The 21,875-nt window shown below is 43.3% G+C and overlaps 2 protein-coding genes and 1 pseudogene across 3 annotated transcripts in view; all 3 read right to left on the reverse strand.

Annotated features, from left to right (window-relative positions):
- Positions 1–11,198, reverse strand: part of LOC129024153 (NANOG neighbor homeobox-like) — a 40,501-nt pseudogene extending 29,303 nt beyond the window's left edge.
- Positions 11,199–12,083: 885 nt separating this feature from the next.
- TIMM8A (translocase of inner mitochondrial membrane 8A) lies at positions 12,084–15,143 on the reverse strand. Of its 2 annotated transcripts, none has more exons than XM_054472194.2 (2): positions 14,952–15,143; positions 12,084–13,086 (listed from the first exon to the last, which is right to left on the reverse strand). In XM_054472194.2, exons 1-2 carry the CDS (start codon positions 15,081–15,083, stop codon positions 12,925–12,927), a joined length of 294 nt encoding a protein of 97 aa, XP_054328169.1. In that variant the 5' UTR covers positions 15,084–15,143; the 3' UTR covers positions 12,084–12,924. The 2 variants fall into 2 exon arrangements, with proteins under 2 accessions (XP_054328169.1, XP_054328170.1); XM_054472195.2 differs by having other exon boundaries at positions 12,084–14,821; positions 14,952–15,083.
- Positions 15,144–15,386: 243 nt separating this feature from the next.
- BTK (Bruton tyrosine kinase) overlaps positions 15,387–21,875 on the reverse strand; it is a 37,123-nt gene continuing 30,634 nt past the window's right edge. Inside the window, exons 16-19 of the mRNA XM_054472193.2 lie at positions 21,048–21,112; positions 20,295–20,413; positions 19,628–19,785; positions 15,387–16,375 (exon numbers count right to left, since the gene is read on the reverse strand). Coding sequence (XP_054328168.1) covers positions 16,304–16,375; positions 19,628–19,785; positions 20,295–20,413; positions 21,048–21,112 — 414 coding nt within the window. The 3' untranslated portion in view covers positions 15,387–16,303. The remainder of the gene's footprint in view (positions 16,376–19,627; positions 19,786–20,294; positions 20,414–21,047; positions 21,113–21,875) is intronic.

Here is a 21,875-nt window from a genome sequence, read left to right on the forward strand (position 1 = left end):
CACATGTCAGAGAATGAAACTGAATCTTCATCTCTCACCTTATACAAAAATCAACTCAAGATGGATTAAGGACTTAAATCTAAGACCTGAAACTATTAAAATTCTAGAAGATAACATTAGAAAAACCCTTCTAGACATTGGCTTAGGCAAGAACTTCATGACCAAGAACCCAAAAGCAAATGCAATAAAAACAAAGATAAATAGCTGGGACTTAAACTAAAGAGCTTTTGCACGAAAAAAGGAACAGTCAACAGCGTAAAGAGAACCCACAGAGTGGGAGAAAAGCTTCACAATCTATACATCTGACAAAGGACTAATATCCAGAATCTACAATGAACTCAAACAAATCAGCAAGATAAAAACAAACAATTCCATCAAAAAGTGGGCTAAGGACATGAAAAGACAATCTCAAAAGAAGATATACAAATGCATATGAAAAAATGCTCAACATCACCAATGATCAGGGAAATGCAAATCAAAACTGCAATGCAATACCACCTTACTCCTGCAAGAATGGCCATAATCAAAAAATCAAAAAACAGTAGATGTTGATGTGGATGCAGTGAACAGGGAACATTTTTATGTGCTGGTGGGAATGTAAACAAGTACAGCCACTATGGAAAACAGTGTGGAGATTCCTTGAAGATCTGAAAGTAGAACTACCATTTGATCCAGCAATCCCACTACTGGCTATCTACCCAGAGGAAAAGAAGTCATTATACGAAGATACTTGCACACACGTTTATAGTAGCACAATTTGCAATTGCAAAAATGTGGAACCAACCCAAATGCCCATCAATCAACCAGTGGATAAATTAACCATGGTATATATCTACAATGGAATACTACCCAGCCATAAAAAGGAAAGAATTAATGGCATTCACAGCGACCTGGATGGGATTGGAGACTATTATTCTAAGTGAAGTAACTCAGGGATGGAAAACCAAACCTTGTATGTTCTCATTCATAAGTGGGAGCTAAGCTATGGGGATGCAAAGGCATAAGAATGACACAATGGACTTTGGAGACTCAGGGGGAAAGAGTGGGAAGGGGGTGAGGTATAAAAGACAACAAATTGGGTTCAGTGTATACTGCCCGGGTGATGGGTGCACCAAAATCTCACAAATGAACCACTAAAGAATTTACTCATGTAACCAAATACCACCTGTTCCCCGATAACCTGTGGAAAACAAAAACAAAAACAACAAACAAACAAACAAAAAAACCTGAACACCTTATTTAATGAGATAACCAAGCAACCTGCACCCCACCCCACCCCCACCCCTAGTGGAGCAACTGACATTTTAACTCCTACCCAATGCTCTGGTTTTGGGTTTTTCCACTTTGTTTTGACCCCTGGGGACTTCCTTTACTTACTTGCAAGTTCAGCTGTACATTTAAAAGGATTTTATATTGTATTTGGTATTTCTAAGTGTTTTGTAGTGTGGGAGGACTTTCATTCAGGTTATTTTGGCTACCATATTACTGGAAATGGACATCAAAGATTATTTTAAACGGAAAATAATTTTAGGATGGCAAGCAGCATTGGCTTAGATGCCAATATTAGATTGAATTCTTAAAGAATTTTTATTTAGAAGGACATCCTCCTTTCTTTCATAGAAGAAGGTAAATGGATTTTTTTTCTGCCCTATTTTATCTTTAAATATTTTGGCTTGCCTAAAAAAGTAAACAAAACAGTCGACCTGCCAGTCACTATATATAATATGAATATATACATTCATATTTATGTAGAATAATTTGGGAGAAGTTCCAGTAATCTGGTGCAACTTAAATGCAAGGTAGACATTGAAGAATCTCTAGAGACGAGAATCACAAGGTAGACATGGACTACATAATTATGCCACGCTAAGGAGTGTAGATTTTATTTTGAAGGTGATGGAGAACCTCTCTATCTATATATGAATCTTGGCATATTTGGCAGAATAACAGTTTTCTTGCCAGTTTCTTAAAAGAAGACTTTCTTGAAATGGACTGTAGTGGGGGTGAGGAGAAGGATACATCTTACACATGTGCATGTGTATTCTGGATGGGTATGAGAATCTTGATCAGATTAATGGTTCTCAAGTTTTTTTGTTTTTTTGTTTTTTTGTTTTTTTGAGACGGAGTTTCACTCTGTAGACCAGGCTGGAGTGCGGTGGCACAATCTCAGCTCACTGCAAGCTCCGCCTCCCAGGTTCACGCCATTCTCCTGCCTCAGCCTCCCAAGTAGCTGCGACTACAAGCCCTCGCCACCACACCCGGCTAATTTTCTTGTATTTTTAGTAGAGACGGGGTTTCACCATGTGTTAGCCAAGATGGTCTCGATCTCCTGACCTCGTGATCTGCCCACCTTAGCCTCCCAAAGTGCTGGGATTACAGGTATGAGCCACCGTGCCCAGCGGTTCTCAACTTTTTATGGTGAACTCTGCCCCACAAATAAAAGGCGCTTGGCATGCTTCTTAGAAAAGAGAGAGTAACTTATTTCCTTTCACACATGTCAGGAAGAAGATGTAATGTAATATGAATAAAGAGCAGATTGTTTATGGTAAGTCTTGAGTGGTCATCCTCTTTTGTTTCCTCTTACTCATATTCAGAACCTAGTCTGTCTGTCTTGGAATTACATTTCTACCTTAGAAATCGACTAAGTCTCTACTCCAGTCTTGTCCTTTTTGACTTCAGCACTCACTCACGTGATTGTAATCTTCTGGAATTAGGTGCTTAAAATATTTGAGAGGTTCCCCATCACCTTCAAAATAAAATCTAAACTCCTTAGCGTGGCATAACTATGTAGTCCACGTCTACCTTGTGGTCCTCATTTCTAGAGATTCTCCGATGTCTGCCTCACATTTACATTGCACCAGATTACTAGAACTTCCCCCAAATTCTATATATTAGACCTAAGCTTGTGATTTTTATTTATTTATTTATTTATTTATTTTTTTTTTTTTTTTTTTTTTTTTGAGACAGAGTATCGCTCTTGTCGCCCAGGCTGGACTGCAATAGGGCCATCTCGGCTTTGCAACCTCCGCCTCCCAGGTTCAAGCGATTCTCCTGCCTTAGACTCCTGAGCAGCTAGGATTACAAGCATGTGCCACCACCCCCAGCTAATTATTTGTATTTTTAGTAAAGTTGGAGTTTCACCATTTTGGCCAGGCTGGTCTTGAACTCCTGACCTCAAGTGATCCGCCCACTTAGGCCTCCCAAAGTGCTGGGATTATAGGCATGAGCCACCGTGCCCAGCCAAGCTTCTGATTTTTTTTTTTGAGGGGATGTTTATTTATTTATTTAGAGACAGAGTTTCTCTTTTGTCGTCCAGGTTGGAGTGCAATGGCATGATCTCAGCTCACTGCAACCTCCACCTCCTGGCACAAGCAATTCTCCTGCTTCAGCCTCTCGAGTAGCTGGGATTACAGGCATGGGCTACCATGCCCAGCTAATTTTGTATTTTTAGTAGAGATGGGGTTTCACCATGTTGGTCAGGCTGGTCTTGAACTCCTGACCTCGAATTATCTTCCAGCCTCGGTCTCCCAAAGTGGCGGGATTATAGCCGTGAGCCACCGCGCCTAGCCTGGAAGGGATGTTTAGAGATATACTGACAAGTTGGAGAATGCACCGAACCCATTAACTTCTACAATGGATTTCCCTTTCAGTCTCAAAACACTTCCGGAGGTTGGTAATTTCTTTATTGATTTTTTTCTGAAATAAAATCAATTAACATCCATATAAAAACTTAAAAACCACAGTAGTGTAAAAATAGGATATTTAGGAACTCCTTTGCACTCCCCTCATTTAGTTCTACCCCACGGAATTAACAGTTGTTAATATGTCCTTGTTTATCCTTTCAGAACTCCATTTATTGGTGAGAATGGTGTCATATAAAACTTCTTATCTAGACTCAGGAGGCTGAGGCAGGAGAACCGCTTGAACCTGGGAGGCAGAGGCTGCAGCGAGCTGAGACCGCACCACTGCACTCCAGCCTGGGAGGCAGAGCGAGACTCCGTCTCAAAAAAAAAAGGAAAAAGAAAAAATGTCTTAGCCAGGCACAATGGCTCATGCTTGTAATCACAGCACTTCTGAAGGCCAAGGTGGGAAGAAGATCCCCAGAGGACAGGAGTTTGAGACCAGCCTTGGCAACTCAGAGAGACCCACTCCTCCCCCCATCTCTTATGTTTTTTCTTATGCTTTCTCTTGGACATTTCTTTATTACATTTCTTCCTCTTTTTACAAAACCATTGACTTATCTGTTTATGTGTCATGCCAAATTCAAATGAGAGTGATAAACTCTCTTGTATTGTGGGGCACCTGTTTAACTTCAGCTTTGCCCAGAGAGTGTCCATGAGGGATTTGCTGACTAATCTTTTCTTGGGATATTGTTTCTCATTTTCCCTTTCCCTTTTTTATTTTCCTGTTCATCTTCCAGCTCCTTTTCATTTTCTTCTTCTTTTTCTCTGTCTCTCTTTCCGCCTGCTTCTCCTCCTCCTTCTCTCCATTTCTGCTTTCCCTTTTGTACATCTTCACTGTAATTTCCATTTGATTGTTCTGGATTTTGATCCCAAGGCATAGCTGGTTGTTTCTGTATAACAAGATCCCAACTCTTCAATTTTGTGAAGTTATCACCACCTTCCAGCCCTTGCTGATTTAGATCCATGATTGTTTTGCTTTGGGTTTTCTCCCTTAGAGGCTCTGTTTGATTTTTAGAAATAAAAAAATTATCAGCTAGGCACGGTGGCTCACGCCTGTAATCCCAGCACTTTGGGAGGACGAGGTGGGCGGATCACGAGGTCAGGAGATCGAGACCATCCTGGCTAACACGGTGAAACCCCGTCTCTACTAAAAATACAAAAAATTAGCCGGGCGTGGTGGCAGGCGCCTGTAGTCCCAGCTACTCGGGAGGCTGAAGCAGGAGAATGGCGTGAACTCAGGGGGCAGAGCTTGCAGTGAGCCGAGATCGTGCCACTGCACTCCAGCCTGGGCGACAGAGCGAGACTCCTTTTCAAAAAAGAAAAATTCTCAGCTCCAGATGGTTTCACCTCATAAAAATCACAATTGTAGGAACTGTATTGGCCAGTCTGAAAGGATCCAAGCTTCTGATTTTAATGAAAATATTTCCCGGCTGGGCTCGGTGGCTCATGCCTGTAATCCCAGCACTTTGGGAAGCAGAGGTGGGCGGATCATAAGGTCAGGAGTTCGAGAGCAGCCTGGCCAATATGGTGAAACCCCATCTCTACTAAAAACTAAAAAAATTAGCTAGGTGTGGTGGCATGCGCCTGTAGTCCCAGCAACTCGGGAGGCTGAGGCAGGAGAATGGCATGAACCAGGGAGGCGGAGGTTGCAGTGAGCCGAGATCACACCACTGCACTTCAGCCTGGGCAACTGAGCGAGACTGTCTCAAGAAAAAGAAAAAAAAATTTCAATAAGTTTGCTTCCACTAAAGCCAAGAAAGTAGAATTTAATAAATTCTAGTTTTGGTGTAAATAATATGTTTTAAACTTAATTGCTGTGAGTTATAATTTATCTATTTTTCAATATTTTTTCAACTCCTGTAATGTTCCGGGAAAATGTTAACTATTCAAGAATACATAAAAGCCTGTATATGGAACTTGTATTTTGCCTTTTGCCTCAGGCTCCAATATGGTTGGTTCAGTATGGCACTGTTACTGGTCCTGTCTTTATTAAAAATATTGATATTTTGTTCATTATGGACTTTTGCATTAATTTGATTTTTAAAATTCATTAAAACATCTTTCCTCAGGCCAGGCATGGTGACTCATGCGCCTGTAATTCCAGCACTTTGGGAGGACGAGGTGGGCGGATCACGAGGTCAGGAGATTGAGACCATCCTGGCCAACACAGTGAAACCCCGTCTCTACTAAAAAATACAAAAAAATTAGCCAGGCGTGGTGGTGGGCGCCTGTAGTCCCAGCTACTCGGGAGGCTGAGGCAAGAGAATGGCATGAACCCAGGAGGCACAGCTTGCAGTGAGCTGAGAACGTGCCACTGCATCCCAGCCTGGGCGACAGAGCGAGACTCCATCTCAAAAAACAAACAAAACAAAAAAACAACCAAACAAATAAAAAATTATTCCTCTTGGTAACTGAATTTTTTGGTACCCCCTTAAATTTTGCACATGAAACAAGTGCCTCATTCACCCTACCCTATTCCCAGCCCTGCTCAAGGTCCTTAGATGTAAATAATCTATTTGATATGCCAGTGTTGTGTGGGAAGTATAATTCTTTTTTTAAAAAAGAGCTTCCTTTTGGCCGGAACTGCCATCTTTCAGTAATTTGCCAAAATGACAAACACAAAGGGTAAGAGGCGAGGCACCTGATAGATGTTCTCTAGGCCTTTTAGAAAACGGCTGAGGCGGGAGGATCACTTGAGGTCAGGAGTTCGAGACCAGCCTGGCCAACGTGGCAAAACCCCATCTCTACTAAAAATGCAAAAATTAGCTGGGCGTGGTGGCAGATGCCTGTAATCCCAACTACTCGGGAGGCTGAGGCAAGAGAATCACTTGAACCCAGGAGGCAGAGGTTGCAGTGAGCCAAGATCACACCACGGCACTCCAGCCTGGGCAACAGAGCAAGACTCTGTCTCAAAAAAAAAGAAAACACAGAGTTGTTCCTTTGGCCACGTACACGCAAATCTATAAGAAAGGCGATATTATTAGCCGGGTGTGGTGGCACGTGCCTGTAGTCCCAGCTACTCAGGAGGCTGAGGCAGGAGAATCACTTGAACCTGGGAGGTGGAAGTTGCAGTGAGCCGAGATCTCACCACTGCACTCCAGCCTGGACAACAGAGCGAGACTCCGTCTCAAAAAAAAAAAAAAAATATATATATATATATATATATCTCTTTTCTATATATATAGAGAGAAAAATATATGTTCATTATGGACTATATATATTTCTATATCTATTTATATATATTCTATATATAGAGAAAAAATATATATACACACACACATATAGAGACATCGAGGGAATGCATACTATTCAAAAAGGAATGTCCCATAAGTGTTACCATGGCAAAACTGTAAGCGTCTACACTGTTAACCAGCATGCTGTTGGCATTGTTGTAAACAAAGGACTAAGGGCAAGATTCTTGCCAAGAGAATTAATGTGAGGATTGAGTACATTAAGCGCTCTAAGAGCCAAGATAGCTTCCAGAAACGCATGAGGGAAAATGATCAGAAAAAGAAGGAAGCCAAAAAGAGAGGTACCTGGGTTCAACTCAAGTGCCAGGCTGCTCCACCCAGAGAAGTTTACTTTGTGAGAACCAATGGAAAGGAGTCTGGGCTGCTGGAACCTATCCCCTATGAATTCAAGCATAATAGGTGCAAAAACATAAAAGACCTCTGGACTGTAAAAATGTTTCTCTTCATTAAGTAGAAGTGTGCTGTCCCCTCTCCCTAATAAAAATTAAAACAAATTTTAAAAGTGTCCTAATTCATTGTGTAATGTCTTTACTATTTAAATTTAATGTATTTCTTGCTGAGAGATGTGAGGTGGCTTATTGTGCAACAAATTACTCGATTGGCTAGAAACGACCAGATATTATTTATGAAATATTTGTACTTGTTTGAAGATAGTCAGGCCGGGCATGGTGGCTCATGCCTGTAATCCCAGTTACTCAGGAGGCTGAGGCAGGAGAATCGCATGAACCCGGGAGACAGAGGTTGCAGTGAGCCGAGATCACGCCATTGCACTCCAGCCTGGGCAAGGAGAGCAAAACTCCGTCTCAAAAAAAAAAAAAAAAAGAAAAAAAGTCCATTTAAATCATCATGGAAGAAATAAAATAATTTATAAAAGTTAAAAAAAGAAAAAAATCTATTTGAGACTAAGGGATATCTGAAAGTACTGTAGTTGAAATATAAGTTTTTTATTCCTAAAAGTGGTTTCTATCACACATCCCCACTTTTTAGTACAGTTTATAGTGCTGAAATGGAGAGAAATTTTGTTATTTTATTTTTTTAAATAATATGTATTTTTCTGAATAGGTAATTCGTTCACATGATTCAAAACTCAAAAGGCATAAAGAAAAGATACATGGCAAAAAGTCTCCCACCCCTACTCCCCAACCACCCAGTTCTTTTCCTCAGAGGCAATCAATATTAACAATATCCTTCAAGAGTTAATTAATGCTTATTCAAGCAAATATGCATACATATATTTTAATCCCCCCCCCTTTTACACAAATGGTAGTCTTTAATCTTGCTTTTTAAATTTAACAATATGTATTGGAGCTCATTCCACATCAATTTATAAAGAAGTTTGTGATGGTTAATAATGAGTGTCAACCTGATTGGATTGAAGGATACAAAGTATTGATCCTGGGTGTGTCTGTGAGGGTGTTGCCAAAGCAGATTAACATTTGAGTCAGTGGGCTGCTATTCCTTGAAAATGGCAAGCGAGTCATGGCAGTAGTCGGGAAAAGTACATACTACATGGAAATGACTGCACTCCAGCCTTGGAAACAGAGCGAGATCTCATCTTTTTTTTTAAAAAAAAGGTATTACAATGGGGAAAAATTGGTTTTTAAGAAAAGGACCATCGATTGTTTTCCATTATTCCATGTGAAGACTATTTTACATGGAGTTCATTGATTTATTAACTTTAGAATTCAAATTCCTTATGGAGTTTATTATAAATAAAGAGCAAGTTTTTGCTTGATTTCCTTCTGTTATCCCTAATGATCGTACATAGACTCACTTTCAGAGTGTGCTTGGTAAAACCTGGAAGCTTGAAGATGAGCCTTAGGCATCACTGGCAGTGCAGGTGGGTGACAACACAACAGTAGGAAGGCTTCCAGATACCAACCACCAGAGCAGCTTGGCTTTTCTGCTTTACATATCAGGCTTCTAAGTAAGATTTCATTTCATGAAAAGGGTCTGCTAATCCAATTCTTTTGTTTTACAACTGAGTTTTGAATTTTCTACCTTGAATATTTGAAATGAGGACTTTGAATGTCATCAGGGCTAACAGTACCACCTATCAAGGTTCTGAAAATGCATTTCTCAGATTGACAAAACAAACAAAAGCCCAAATTGTTGCCTTGGGGCTTATTAATCTCAGACAGGGGATTTGTTACACCTTTTCTTTTCCATTGTCTTTGTGCCCAGTAGTGTCAAAACACATAATTGGTGCTCAAGTTTACTGTATGAATCTGACAGTTCTCATGATATATATTCACTGAGCAAGCAATACTGTAAAGCAAAGACATTTAAGTTTGTGTGTACAAGTAATGAGAACACTTTAATACTAAATAAGGTGGGGCGCGGTGGCTCATGCCTGTAATCCCAGCACTTTGGGAGGCCGAGGCAGGTGGATCACAAGGTCAGGAGATCGAGACCATCCTGGCCAACATGGTGAAACCCCGTCTCTACTAAAAATACAAAAATTAGCTGGGTGTGGTGGTGTGTGCCTGTAATCCCAGCTACTCGGGAGGCTAAGGCAGAAGAATCGCTTGAACCCGGGAGGCAGAGATTGCAGTGAGCCGAGATTGTGCCACTGGCTTGGAGACAGAGCGAGACTCCGTCTCAAAAAAAAAAAAAAAAACTAAATAAGAAGCAATAATATAGTAATAAATAACATAATAAATATAATAATAAGGAAAAGACTAAAGAACCGTTCCTATGACTTGAGGTTTTAAGAACACATTTTCTTTTCATTTTTGAGGCAAGGTCTCACTGTCATCCAGGCTAGAGTGCAGTAGCATGACCATGGGTCACTGCAGTCTCGACCTCCACAGGCTTAGGTGATCCTCTCACCTCAGCCTCCCATGTATCTGGGACTACAGGTATGTGCCACCATGCCCAGCTGATTTTTGTATTTTTTGTAGAGATGGGGTCTTGGCATGTTGCCTAGGCTGGTCTCAAACTCCTGGACTCAAGCAATCCTCCCACTTCAGCCTCCCAAAGTGCTAGGATTATAGATGTGAGCCACTGTGCCTGGCCTCACATTAAATTTTGTAGGAAAAAAAAAGTCAACAGGGACATATAGTTACAAGGTATATGCATTTTAAAGTCTCATTTTCCTGGATTTCAAAATGCCATTATTCTTACTGCTACTGCTACTGTTACAACTTCTTCACCATGTGATGTTGCCCAAAGAGCAGCCAGACCCTCCTAAAATTAAGTTATATTACATCACTCATCTGTTAAAATCCCTCAAATGGCTCCCCACCTTGCTTAGTAAAAGCCCAAAGTCCTTGCCATGGCCTACAAGGCCCCACATAATCAGTGCACACACACCCCTCACCCTGATCCATTGTATGCGTTTTTCTCCAACCTTATTTCTTTTCTTTTTTTTTTTTTTTTTTGAGATGGAGTCTCACTCTCTCACCCAGGCTGGAGCAGCTCACTGCAATCTCTGCCTCCTGGGTTCAAGTGGTTCTCCTGCCTCAGCTTCCCAAGTAGCTAGGATTACAGGCACCTGCCACCACGCCTGGCTAATTTTTGTATTTTTTGCAGAGACAGGGTTTCACCATGTTGGCCAGGCTGGTCTTGAACTCCTGACCTCAGGTGATCCATCCATCTCGGCCTCCCAAAGTGCTGGGATTACAGGCATGAGCCCACCGCACCCGGTCTCTCCAACCTTATTTCTTACCATTCTCTTTAACTCACTTTACTCCAGCTATAATGACCTCTTGACTGTTCTCCATGGCATCATGCATGCAGTTCCTACCTTGGGGCCTTTGGACTTACTGTTACTCCCGCCTGAAGTGTTCTTCTCTCAGACACCCACAAGGTTTTGTGGGGTTTGTTTGTTTTGAGACGGAGTCTTGCTCTGTCACCCAGGCTGGAGTGCAGTGGCGCAATCTCGGCTCACTGCAAGCTCTGCCTCCCGGTTTCACGCCATTCTCCTGCCTGTCTCCTAAGTGGTTGGGACTACACGTGCCCGCCACCACGCCCAGCTAATTTTTTTTTTTTTTGTATTCTTAGTAGAGATGGGGTTTCACCATGTTAGCCAGGATGGTCTTGATCTTCTGACCTCGTGATCTGCCTGCCTCGGCCTCCCAAAGTGCTGGGATTACAGGCGTGAGCCACCGTGCCTGGCAACACCCACAAGGTTTGGTTGCTTAGCTCATCCAGGTCTCTGTTGGAATGCCACCTTCCCAAGGAGGCCTTCTCAAACCATCTTATATAAAATAATCACACTCCATAAATATTCCCTAACACCCTTACTCTGCTGTTTCTCCATGGCACTTATTACACTGACATATTTATGTGTTTATTGTCTACCTCCCCTAACTAGACCACAAGCTCCTCAAGGGCAGGGACTGTTTCTGTGCACTGCTGAAATCCTGTCACTAAAAACAACAGCACAGAGTATGAACTTAAATGTTTAACTGTGTTTTCATAATGATTTAAAAAAAATTCCAGCTGGGCGCGGTGGCTCACGCCTGTAATCCCGGCACTTTGGGAGGCCAAGGTGGGCAGATCATGAGGTCAGGAGTTCGAGACCAGCCTGACCAACATGGTGAAACCCCGTCTCTACTAAAAGTACAAAAATTAGCCAGGCATGGTGGCGTGCGCCTGTAATCCCAGCTACTCAGGAGGCTGAGGCAGGAGAACCACTTGAACCCGGGAGGCAGAGGTTGCAGTGAGCCGAGATCCCACCACTGCACTCCAGCCTGGGTGACAGAGCAAGACTCCGTCTCAAAAAAAAAAAAAAAATGTCCTTCTAGCACCTTTATGGGGAAAATCTAAACAGGAACTTGAAGCTTTTAGAGATGTTCATTTCCCCAGATTTCATGGATTTGCACTAGAGGCTCCCAACAAGTAGGTCCATTTTAGGTCTATACTCCAGTCTACAAGGATTTGAAATAAGAGGAGAATCCAGTCAATACAACCTCTACTGTACTCACGGACTTGACTGCCAGCACATAACCGCTTCCCTCCCCATCTCATCTCTAGGTTCTCTTTTCTCTCAAAAAGGTCAGGAACCCCTGGAATACTGTGCTGTACCTTACACAGAGCAGGCACCCAGACTGACTGACTACATTTTAACCTTGGAATCAGCCCATGCTAAATCTCTCCGGGTTGCAGATAATAACTGCAATAGGATGCCTTCTCAATCACAGAGTTGAATCTTATATAGCTTTTATTTCAGTGATCAAAAGAATGCAGTAAATGGAATCTACACTAATTAACATTAGGCATGCACCTCTACCTGAAACTGCTGTTAGCTTCTGATTGGCCTAAATCTTTATAACTTATTTAGGCACATCATTGAATTTTTTGTACCCTGATATACAGGGTAAGTTAATTTCTTCCTTTTGGCAGTCTAATAATAATAATTATGTTCACTGGCTAGATTCCTTTATAACTAAAGGCCTCTAGACGCTCAGGTTGCCTACCCTACCTTGAGACTGTACTTAATATGGATATTTAAGCAAATCATCATGTAGGAAAGGGAGATCATCAAGAAAACTGAAGTGTACTGTATAAACACTCTTACAGATATTTTTCTCCAGCATTGATAATCAAACACTAGATAAGGATACCAAATTATTCTTGCCCCACTTCTGCCCTTTCTGATAAACACAAGGATCTCCCCTGAAATCAGAAATGACTCCACACAAATGAGAGATTTTTACGTATGTGGTCCCACTATCAAAATTATAGGAAGCAGTTAATGGGGCTTTGAGAAAAGCATAGTCCCATGTACAGTAATATGCATCTAAATAGTTTTCCATTCACCTGTCAATTATTTTCACAAGATTAGCATTAAAAAATACAAGCAAACATATGACCCTTAAGCTTCACACACAAAAAATTGGTCTTTGTTCATTCTCAGATGACAGGATGTCCCAAGAGTAACAAAAGATGGGAGCCAATCCTCTCATAGCTGTTTCTTCAATCATCCCATCAACAGCTCTTCATTTCTTGAACTACCTTCCTTTTCCAATGAGGTAATGCTGAGATCAGTCAGAAAGGCTTTCTGAGAAAACTGGCTTGGATTTCTGGGTCTGTTCCAGTCGATTCAAGATGAACTGGCTTGTATCAATGAAGCGCTCAACGCAGTTCACAAAACAGGCCTCAGCCCGACTGTCCAACTTTGGCCCAGGCTTGTCCATGCACTTCTCCTGCTCAGGACAAGATACAGAATCACAAAGGGAACTTGGAAAGAAAAAGACGGTTGGGGGCAGGGGTCCCTTTTTGTTGCTTACAGAAAAAAAAAACTTTACCTAAAAACAGTATCTTATATGTTAACGATAGTTCACATTTGGCAGCTGACCAAGTATATGGCAATGTTCTCTAGCCTTACATTAAATTCTTACAACAATCCTATGGAATAGATACTATTATAAATCCTCATTTTACAAAGAGGAAAACTGTGGCACAGAGATACTTTGCCCAAAATCATAGGGCCAGAAATGGCAGAGCTGGGATATTCCAGAGCAAGAAAATGGCAAAATACAAGTGAAGTAACCTTTCGATGAATTTGGTTGTAACTCCACAATGCTGTTTGCACTAAATGCCTTTAAGTTAACTACAGAATAAAAGGGTGAAAGGATAAATCATTTCAGCAAGATACCCTAAAACCTACCAAAGAAGAAAAAAATATATGACTTGAGATTCTATAACCTTGTCTACTTAAGCTAGAGATTCTTGAATCCTGTCATGATGAATGGAAAATTGAATGCATTTTCCTAAAGGGTTCATAGCTTGCAGTTTTCTTTTCTTTTCTTTTTTTTTTTTTTTTTTTGAGACAGAGTCTGGCTCTGTCACCCAGGCTGGAGTGCAGTGGCATGATCTCACTGTAACCTCCGCCAGGTTCAAGCCATTCTCGTGCCTCAGCTTCCTGAGTAGCTGGGATTACAGGTGGGTGCTACCCCGCCCAGCTAATTTTTTCTATTTTTAGTAGAGACAGGGCTTCGCCGTGTTGCCCAGACTGGTCTCGAACTCCTGACCTCAAGTGATCCACCCGCCTCCCAAAGTGCTGGGATTACAGGCATGAGCCACTGCGCCCGGCAGCTTACAGATTCTTGCAATAGTACTTAACTACACGTCCTCCTGGCACCAAAGTAACGAATCACAGATATTTTTTAAAAAGAATCAAAGCACTCTGGTTCAAGGCAGACCAGAGTTAAGTAAGCATCTGGTAGGTGTCATAGTCCAGCAATACTGTAAGTTTATGGGAAAGGGCCTATGGAAACCAATGACTGTATATAGTTAAAGTTAAGTAGTTCAAAAATTTCGTTCATTATTCTCTGCCATGTACACAAGCCTCAGACCCTCTAATTCCAAGGAAAATTATCCTTGGCCTCTGAATTCTGTGAATTGTGTACATTAAGGGAGATCTGTCCTTGGCAAGCAGAACACGTTGTTGGCAAGCTGCAAATGCCTTCCACCCTTTTGCCAAAGTCCCCTCACAGGGCAGGCTCAATTCCTCAACCTTCAGACCCGAAACGGCTTGGTATTACACAACAATCCAACAAGAAAGCAAATAAGTATGTACGTTGGAAGAGATTACACCACTTTTATAGTTAGTGGGCTGGAGCCACTCATTTCTCAGCGGAGAGGGTTAGAACTGGGTAATGAAGGTAAATCCCGAGGAGTCCAGGAATAGCAGATTCACTGATTCACTGACTCTCTGGGACTCGGGCTGCCAAAAATAAAATCCCAGTACTGGGGGCTCCGATCAGTCTTGGTGACCAGCACTAGGCAGCTTCAACCTCGGGTGCCTGAAAGTGCTGGGTGTCCAGTGGCATAAGTCTTCTTTGATACCCAGTCCTCTGCACCAACAAAGCCGAGGTCCGGAATGAGTCCCCAGAGAAGCGGAGTCACCCTTCTCCCATCCGGCTAGGCCACAGGAACCTGAGAAAATCAAGGGTTGCTGCCAGATGCCCGCCCCCTCCCCGAATCCCCGACGTTGTCGCGAGTCCCGCGGTACAAGGACAGAGGGAAAATAGGTACAGTGTTCAGGTCCCAGCCCCAGGCTCCTCACCCAACAAAGTTCAGTCATCTGGTGCACCAGCTGCTGGAAGCGCTGCTTTTGAGTCTCTACCTCGATGAAATGCTGCAACTGCGGGTCCACTGCACCCAAACCCGCCGCGGAGGAAGAGGAGGAGGAATCCATCCCAGGGCGACCACGCTTGCAGAGACGAACTCCGCACCGACCTTCACGTGTCTTCGCGACGGAACCGGAACCACAGCTCGCTGCCTCTGGGACCGCCCCCGTGAGTGCACTGCGTCGGCGCGAGGCAGGCGCCCAACTCTACCCCGCCGCCTCCCACGTCTTGGCGCTGGTGCTTCGTTCCCGGAGTCGGCGGGTCCCACTCCCCAGACCCCGCAATCCCGTAACCCCGCAACCCTGCGGTTGCGCCCAGCCTTGCGCCTTGAGCTCGCAGGGCTTACAGCCCAGAGCCGAGGTGCCGTTGAGATGTTACTCCAAAAAGAAAAGAAAGGAGAAAAGGAAGTTACTTAAGACCACGTGATCCATTCCGTGCTGGCCGCACAGCTCCGCCCCTGTCCACTTCCAAATTGGCCCGCGTTTTCTGAGCTACCAGAGTTGTGCACTGGGTCAGTTAGTTGGCTGGGTCGTTTAGTTGGCTATCCTGGGCCCCTGGCTTTCGTTTTCTGATGGAGTTTTCCTCTCCCGACGTAGGGAAATGAGGCTATGGCAGTTTGTGCCCAACTTTCAGATTCATTCAAATAACATTGCATGCGTGCTGTGACAGGCACGGTTTTGGCTTAACGCATCTCTGATTCAGAGGCAGGAGTTAACAAGAGGGCTTAAACCCGGAGGATCCTGTCGAGTTCTCAGTGTAGGAATATGCCAAACTAATGCCACACAGCAGCTTTCTGGAATACTGAGATAGGGCGCTTCAGGGAGGCTGCATGATTAATAGAGATACCAAAGACTTTCAAGCTTTCTAGTAATTTTATTTTATCAAAACACCCTCCCCTCCCATCTTTATGACACCATTTCATTCTTGCCAAATTCGGCCCACCCCCACACACACACCCCCAAGCTCTACCAAATGCCTACTCAAAGAGCTGTTGGACCCCTTTGTGCGGCTATTTACATCCTCCCTCCTAAAAAATGTTTTCATCGCAAATTCAGTCTGTCTTAATTCTCTCGGGAAATTTCAGGCACAATAATTTCTTGGCCTTTGCTCAGAAGCCACTATCCCAGGGAATCAAAGAAGAGGTGCATTCCCAGATGTAGAGAAGGGCCTTTTTATATTGAGTGGGAGCCCAAAGGCTCCAGGGCTCCTAAGCTTGGGATTTCCTCTGAGAAAGTGAAATTGGGGCTTGTGGAGAAGAGAAGTAGAACCAAGAAGCTTATTGGCGAGCTCAGGATTCTTCATCCATGACATCTAGAATATTGCTCAGAAGAACTTTGAAAGTGGGACGCTCATCTGCTTTCTAAAACCAAAGAAAAAGTAAAGTATTAAGAGTGGCTAGAACCCAGAATTCAAGGGAAATGCAATGAGTAAGCAGCAAATGTTTATTAAATTTATGCTCTATGCCCAGTAGCATGCCCTGTCGATTACAAAAGGAAAAAAAAAAAAAAGAAAGAAATAGCTCTCCATAAAGTCTTTGTGCACTTTTCATCTTTAGTAACTCAGGTTATTAGTGTGATAAGAACAATTTGCAAATTAAACTGACAATCACACTGATCAAAATTGAGGGCAAGTTCATTATGTAACTGTACACAACACATTCTTATTTTGGATCCTCAAGTGAAAAATGGCTACCAAACAAGTTCAAGTGGTTGGCAGAACAGAAATCCCATGTGATAATTTTTAGTGATTAATATTTAGTGATTAAACCACAGGCTGTATCACTGAGTAGGGATTCTGAGTACCTGGGACCTTTTTTTTTTTTTTTTTTTTTTTTTTTACCACTCTCTGGTAACAAAAAGACTAAGGTTTTTTTTTTTTTTCTTTTTGAGACAGAGTCTCACCCTGTTGTCCAGGCTGGAGTACAGTGGTGTGAGCTCAGCTCACTGCCACCTCCCAGGTTCAAGCGATTTTCCTGCCTCAGCCTCCCAGGTAGCTGGGATTACAGGTGCACGCCATCACGCCCAGCTAATTTTCGTATTTTTAGTAGAGACCAGGTTTCACCATGTTGGTCAGACTAGCCTCAAACTCCTGACCTCAGGTGATTCGCCCGCCTCAGCCTCCCAAAGTGCTGGGATTACAGGCGTGAGCCACCGCGCCCGGCCTAAGATTAAGGTTCTTTTTGATGGCCATGGCCCATAAGCCCCCGAGGTATTTGGTATTTAGTGGTTCAGGGAACATTCATGCCAGAATGCTCTCAATCTGTCAGAACCAATGGTCATCAATTTCTTGATTCCTTGACTCAGTCTTAAACTTAGCTGAGTATCAGAATTTCCTGCGAAGTTTAAAAAGAGATTTCTGGGTTCCACTTCAGGCATACCTAATCAGAATTTCTGGAGAAAAGGCCCAGTAATCTGAATTTTTTTTTTTTTTTTTTTTTTGTGACACAGTCTCGCTCTGTCACTCAGGCCAGAGTGCAGTGGCAGGATCTCGGCTCACTGCAACCTCTGCCTCCCGGGTTCAAGTGATTCTCCTGCCTCAGCCTCCTGAGTAGCTGGGATTACAGGCACACACCACCACGCCTGGTTAATTTTTGTATTTTTAGTAGAGACAGGGTTTCACCATGTTGGCCAGAATGGTCTCGATCTCCTGACCATGTGATCCGCTTGCCTTGGCCTCCCAAACTGCTGGGATTACAGGCATGAGCTACTATGCCCAGCCAGTAATCTGCATTTTTAAGAGCGCCTTAGGGTTTCTGATATGCATCCAATTTTGACCACTCCTTTAAACAGGCTGTGGATAAAGTACCTGTCTGAAATCATTTTTAATTAGCAGAGTAAGAAGGTCCTGGTTGGGAGGGAGCATAGCCAATCACCCTTAATCCTGCATCACACAGAAGAAAGGAGTCCTCCCTTTCTGCACTTTCTCTGTGATCTGTCATTTGTTCGAGGGAAACGAGCCATGCTCAGATCCAGATACCCACTTTTCACCTCACCAAGAAGGCTCCAGATTCACAAATGCACTTGTTGGACACTCTGAAGAGTTGAGCATTTATTTCCTACTAGAAATTTAGGTTGCCAAGGATCTACTGAAAAGTAGAGAAGGCATCTTGGGAAGAACTCGAGGTAAGAAGAGCAAAGCAGTTTAATAGTAGTAGGACAGATTTCCTTATTTCCAAAATACCACACCTACCCACATACCCCACGATGCACTATATTAAAAAGCAAAACAAAACAAAGCAAACAAAAAAACCCACTACCTGTTTTAGTTCCCTTTCAAGCAGTAGGGTTTTTTAAAAAATCTCATTTAGCCGGGCACTGTGGCTCATGCCTGTAATCCCAGCACTTTGGGAGGCAGAGGCGGGCGGATCACAAGTTCAGGAGATTGAGACCATCTTGGCTAACACGGTGAAACCCCGTCTCTACTAAAAATACAAAAAATTAGCCGGGTGTGGTGGCGGGCGCCTGTACTCCCAGCTACTCGAGAGGCTGAGGCAGGAGAATGGTGTGAACCCGGAAGGCGGAGCTTGCAGTGAGCCGAGATCACGCCACTGCACTCCAGCCTGGGCGACAGAGCAAGACTCGGTCTCAAAAAAAAAATCTCGTTTAGGACCTCAGCCAGAAACGGTTGGCAGCTAACAAAGTAGAAGAAAGGGCCAATGACATACAAAGGAATGAACAAACTTTCATGACTTTTCTTTTGTAATGCCTATTCACTTGTCTGAGTGCCCCTGGCTGCCTGCTTATGCTAGATGACATGGCCCCACAACACCTCACTCCCTAAAGCCGAGTTGGCATTGGAGTGTACTAATGACACTCTAGTGAGAATTGGAGTGGGCCTGGGAAAGCCTCTGGCCATCAGATGATCAAGTTGCAGACCAAGGTCAGAGAATGTGTGCAAGGCCTGGCATGGTGGTTCACGCCTCTAATCCCAGCACTTTGGGAGGCCGAGGTGGGTGGATCACTTGAGGCCAGGAGTTCGAGATCAGCCTGGTCAACATGGTGAAATGCCATCTCTACTAAAAATACAAAATTGGCCAGGCGCGGTGGCTCACGCCTGTAATTCCAGCACTTTGGGAGGCCGAGGTGGGTGGATCACCTGAGGTCAGGAATTCCAGACCTGCCTGGCCAACATGGTGAAATGCTGTCTCTACTAAAAATGCAAAAATTAGCTGGGCATGGTGGCATGTGCCTGTAGTCCCAGCTACTCAGGAGGCTAAGGCAGGAGAATCACTTGAACCCAGGAGGCAGAGGTTGCAGTGAGCCAAAATCGTGCCACTGCACTCCAGCCTGGGTGACAGAGCAAGACTGTGTCACCAAAAAAAAAAAAGAAAAAAATTAGCTCAGTGTGGTGGTGCACGCCTATAATCCCAGCTACTTGGGAGGCTGAGACATGAGAATCGCTTGAATCTGGGAGGCGAAGGTTGCAGTAAGCCGAGATCACACCACTGTACTCCAACCTGGGTGAAAAAGCGAGACCTTGTCTCAAATTAAAAAAAAAAAAAAAAAGTAAAAAAAAGAGAATGTGTGCAGCTATCAGTCTGTGGCTGAATGGCCAGCTAAATGGGCAAGTAGATTCAAGGAAATAATTTAAGAGGTCCTAATAAAGCGCTTACCTCATGCCAACAACTGTACATGATGGTATATACCTTCTCTGAAGCCAGATGAGGCCTGTAGAGACGTAGGCCTTGGGCAATGTGTTCAGCAGTCTCACTGTTAGTAAATCTCTCATATGGCATCTTCCCCAGGGAGTAAATTTCCCACATCAAAACCCCTAGAAGATGAAAAATATTATTAAATTGGTTTGCAGTCTTTTTGGATAGCAGGAGTCCTAGTCTTCCTAGATCAGCCTCAAAGATTAGAATCAGCTGGTTCCCCGCTCTGTGCTTTTTACATTTTGCCCAAATTTCTGCTATAGTACTGACCACACTAGATGGAGATCAAGGTCGTACTAGACTATTAACTCCTCTAGAAGAGAGACAGCATCTTATTAGTTATAGGGTCTGGCAGAGTGCCTGGTACATAATCAGTATTCAGAAGCTGTTGAAAACTGAATGAATTGTTTTCCTTAACATGGTTTAAGTTCTAAAAAGGCAGAGATCATGTCCAGTTTAGTTTTCATCCTCAGAAACCCCTGTGGTGGCTGACACACAGTAAGCACTCCCCAAGGATTGGATGAATGAAAGCAAGAACAATCTCTCTGTGGAGGTTGCAAAGTGTGAATTTTCCCATTGCATTTCTTATCCTTTGAGCTGTATAATCTGTGTAATCTTATCCACTTACCAAAAGCCCAAATGTCAGATTTGCTGCTGAACTTGCTATACATCAGGACTTCCGGTGGGGACCACCGGACTGGAAATTTGGAGCCTACTGAGCTTGTGTATTCATCATCCAGGACATACCTGCAAGGGATTCAGGACTTGTTGCATTAGGATTTGGAGGCTTGGTATTTGCTTACGTTTTCTTGGCACGGTCACAAGAGTGTCACAAACACACACAGCCTTCCTCAAAAGTCTCTCCTCCTCAACTAGTATCTTCTACAAATGTTACTTTTAACGAATTTCCTGTTTTTGTATCTGATTGAGCTTTCCTAATTGACAATATGGTTACAAGAAGGATGAAGTGAAATAAGGCGTAGTAGGTACTCCCTTCCTCTTCTCTATCCACCTTTCCTTTCTCTGCTCTTCTCCCTCACTTCCTTTTATCTGCAGTTGTCACTGGGAATTAGACTGATTAAGAAAGAAGGAGGAATGGAGTAAAGTCATCAGGATTAATAGATCAAGATAAGGTATTGGGGAAATAGATTTAAAAAAGAGGAGGTAGAGATAAAGGGAGAAAGGAAGGAAAGGGATATGACAATAAAAGAAAAGGATGAAAGAGGTGGCTTAAATAACTCAGAGGAAGAAAAAGAATAGAAAGATCGGCAGAAAACGCTAGAATGAGAAAAAAGAAAAGGAGAGGATTAAAACTATAACACCCACCCATGTTTCACACTACTTTTACTTCTGGAGGGAAAGATGAAAAAGGCACACTCACCTGGACAGGCCGAAATCAGATACTTTAACAACTCCTTGATCGTTTACCAAACAGTTTCGAGCTGCCTGTAGTGCAAACAGAGACCAGTGAGACTCCGTCCCCAGCACAGAGGTTAAAGGCACAAAGCTTCTGCTGACCAGTAGAATGAAGCCAGGGAAGCTTCATCTCCTTTGACTACAGACACCTTCCCACCTAATAGGAATCTGTTGATGCCACCAAGAAATTTTGATTCATTTCCACCATGTGGAAAGCAACCTGCTGTGTAGTCCTAGGTAAAGCACTGAGGACATACAGAACGATTGCATTCTCATGGGCAATTCCACACCACCCCATTCCCTCACTGATATGCTGAAAGAATTAAGGGAGAGGCTGGGTGCAGTGGCTCACGCCTGTAATCCCAACACTTTGGGAGGCCGAGGTGGGTGGATCACCTGAGGTCAGGAGTTCAAGACCAGGCTGGCCAACATGGCGATACCCCGTCTACTAAAAATACAAAAATTAGCTGGGTATGGTGTTGGGCGCCTGTGATCCCAGCTACTTGGGAGGCTGAGGCAGGAGAATTGCTTGAACCTGGGAGGCGGAGTTTGCAGTGAGCCGAGATGGTGCCATTGCACTCTAGCCTGGGCAACAGAGTGAGACTCCATCTCAAAACAAAACAAAACAAAACAAACAAAAAACAAAGAAGGGAGAATGAGAAGTAAGTTTGTTTTGCTTTCTGCTTTTCTGCCAGTGAGACTAGGACAATTTGAGCCTTGGCCTGACTGAAAGAAACAGGGGCACAAACTCTGATGCTTACAGGGGCCAGGCAAGTTAATTAAGAGTGAAGTG

This window comes from Pongo pygmaeus, chromosome X (genome assembly GCF_028885625.2).
Source record: "Pongo pygmaeus isolate AG05252 chromosome X, NHGRI_mPonPyg2-v2.0_pri, whole genome shotgun sequence".
NCBI classification, from domain to species: Eukaryota; Metazoa; Chordata; class Mammalia; order Primates; family Hominidae; genus Pongo; species Pongo pygmaeus.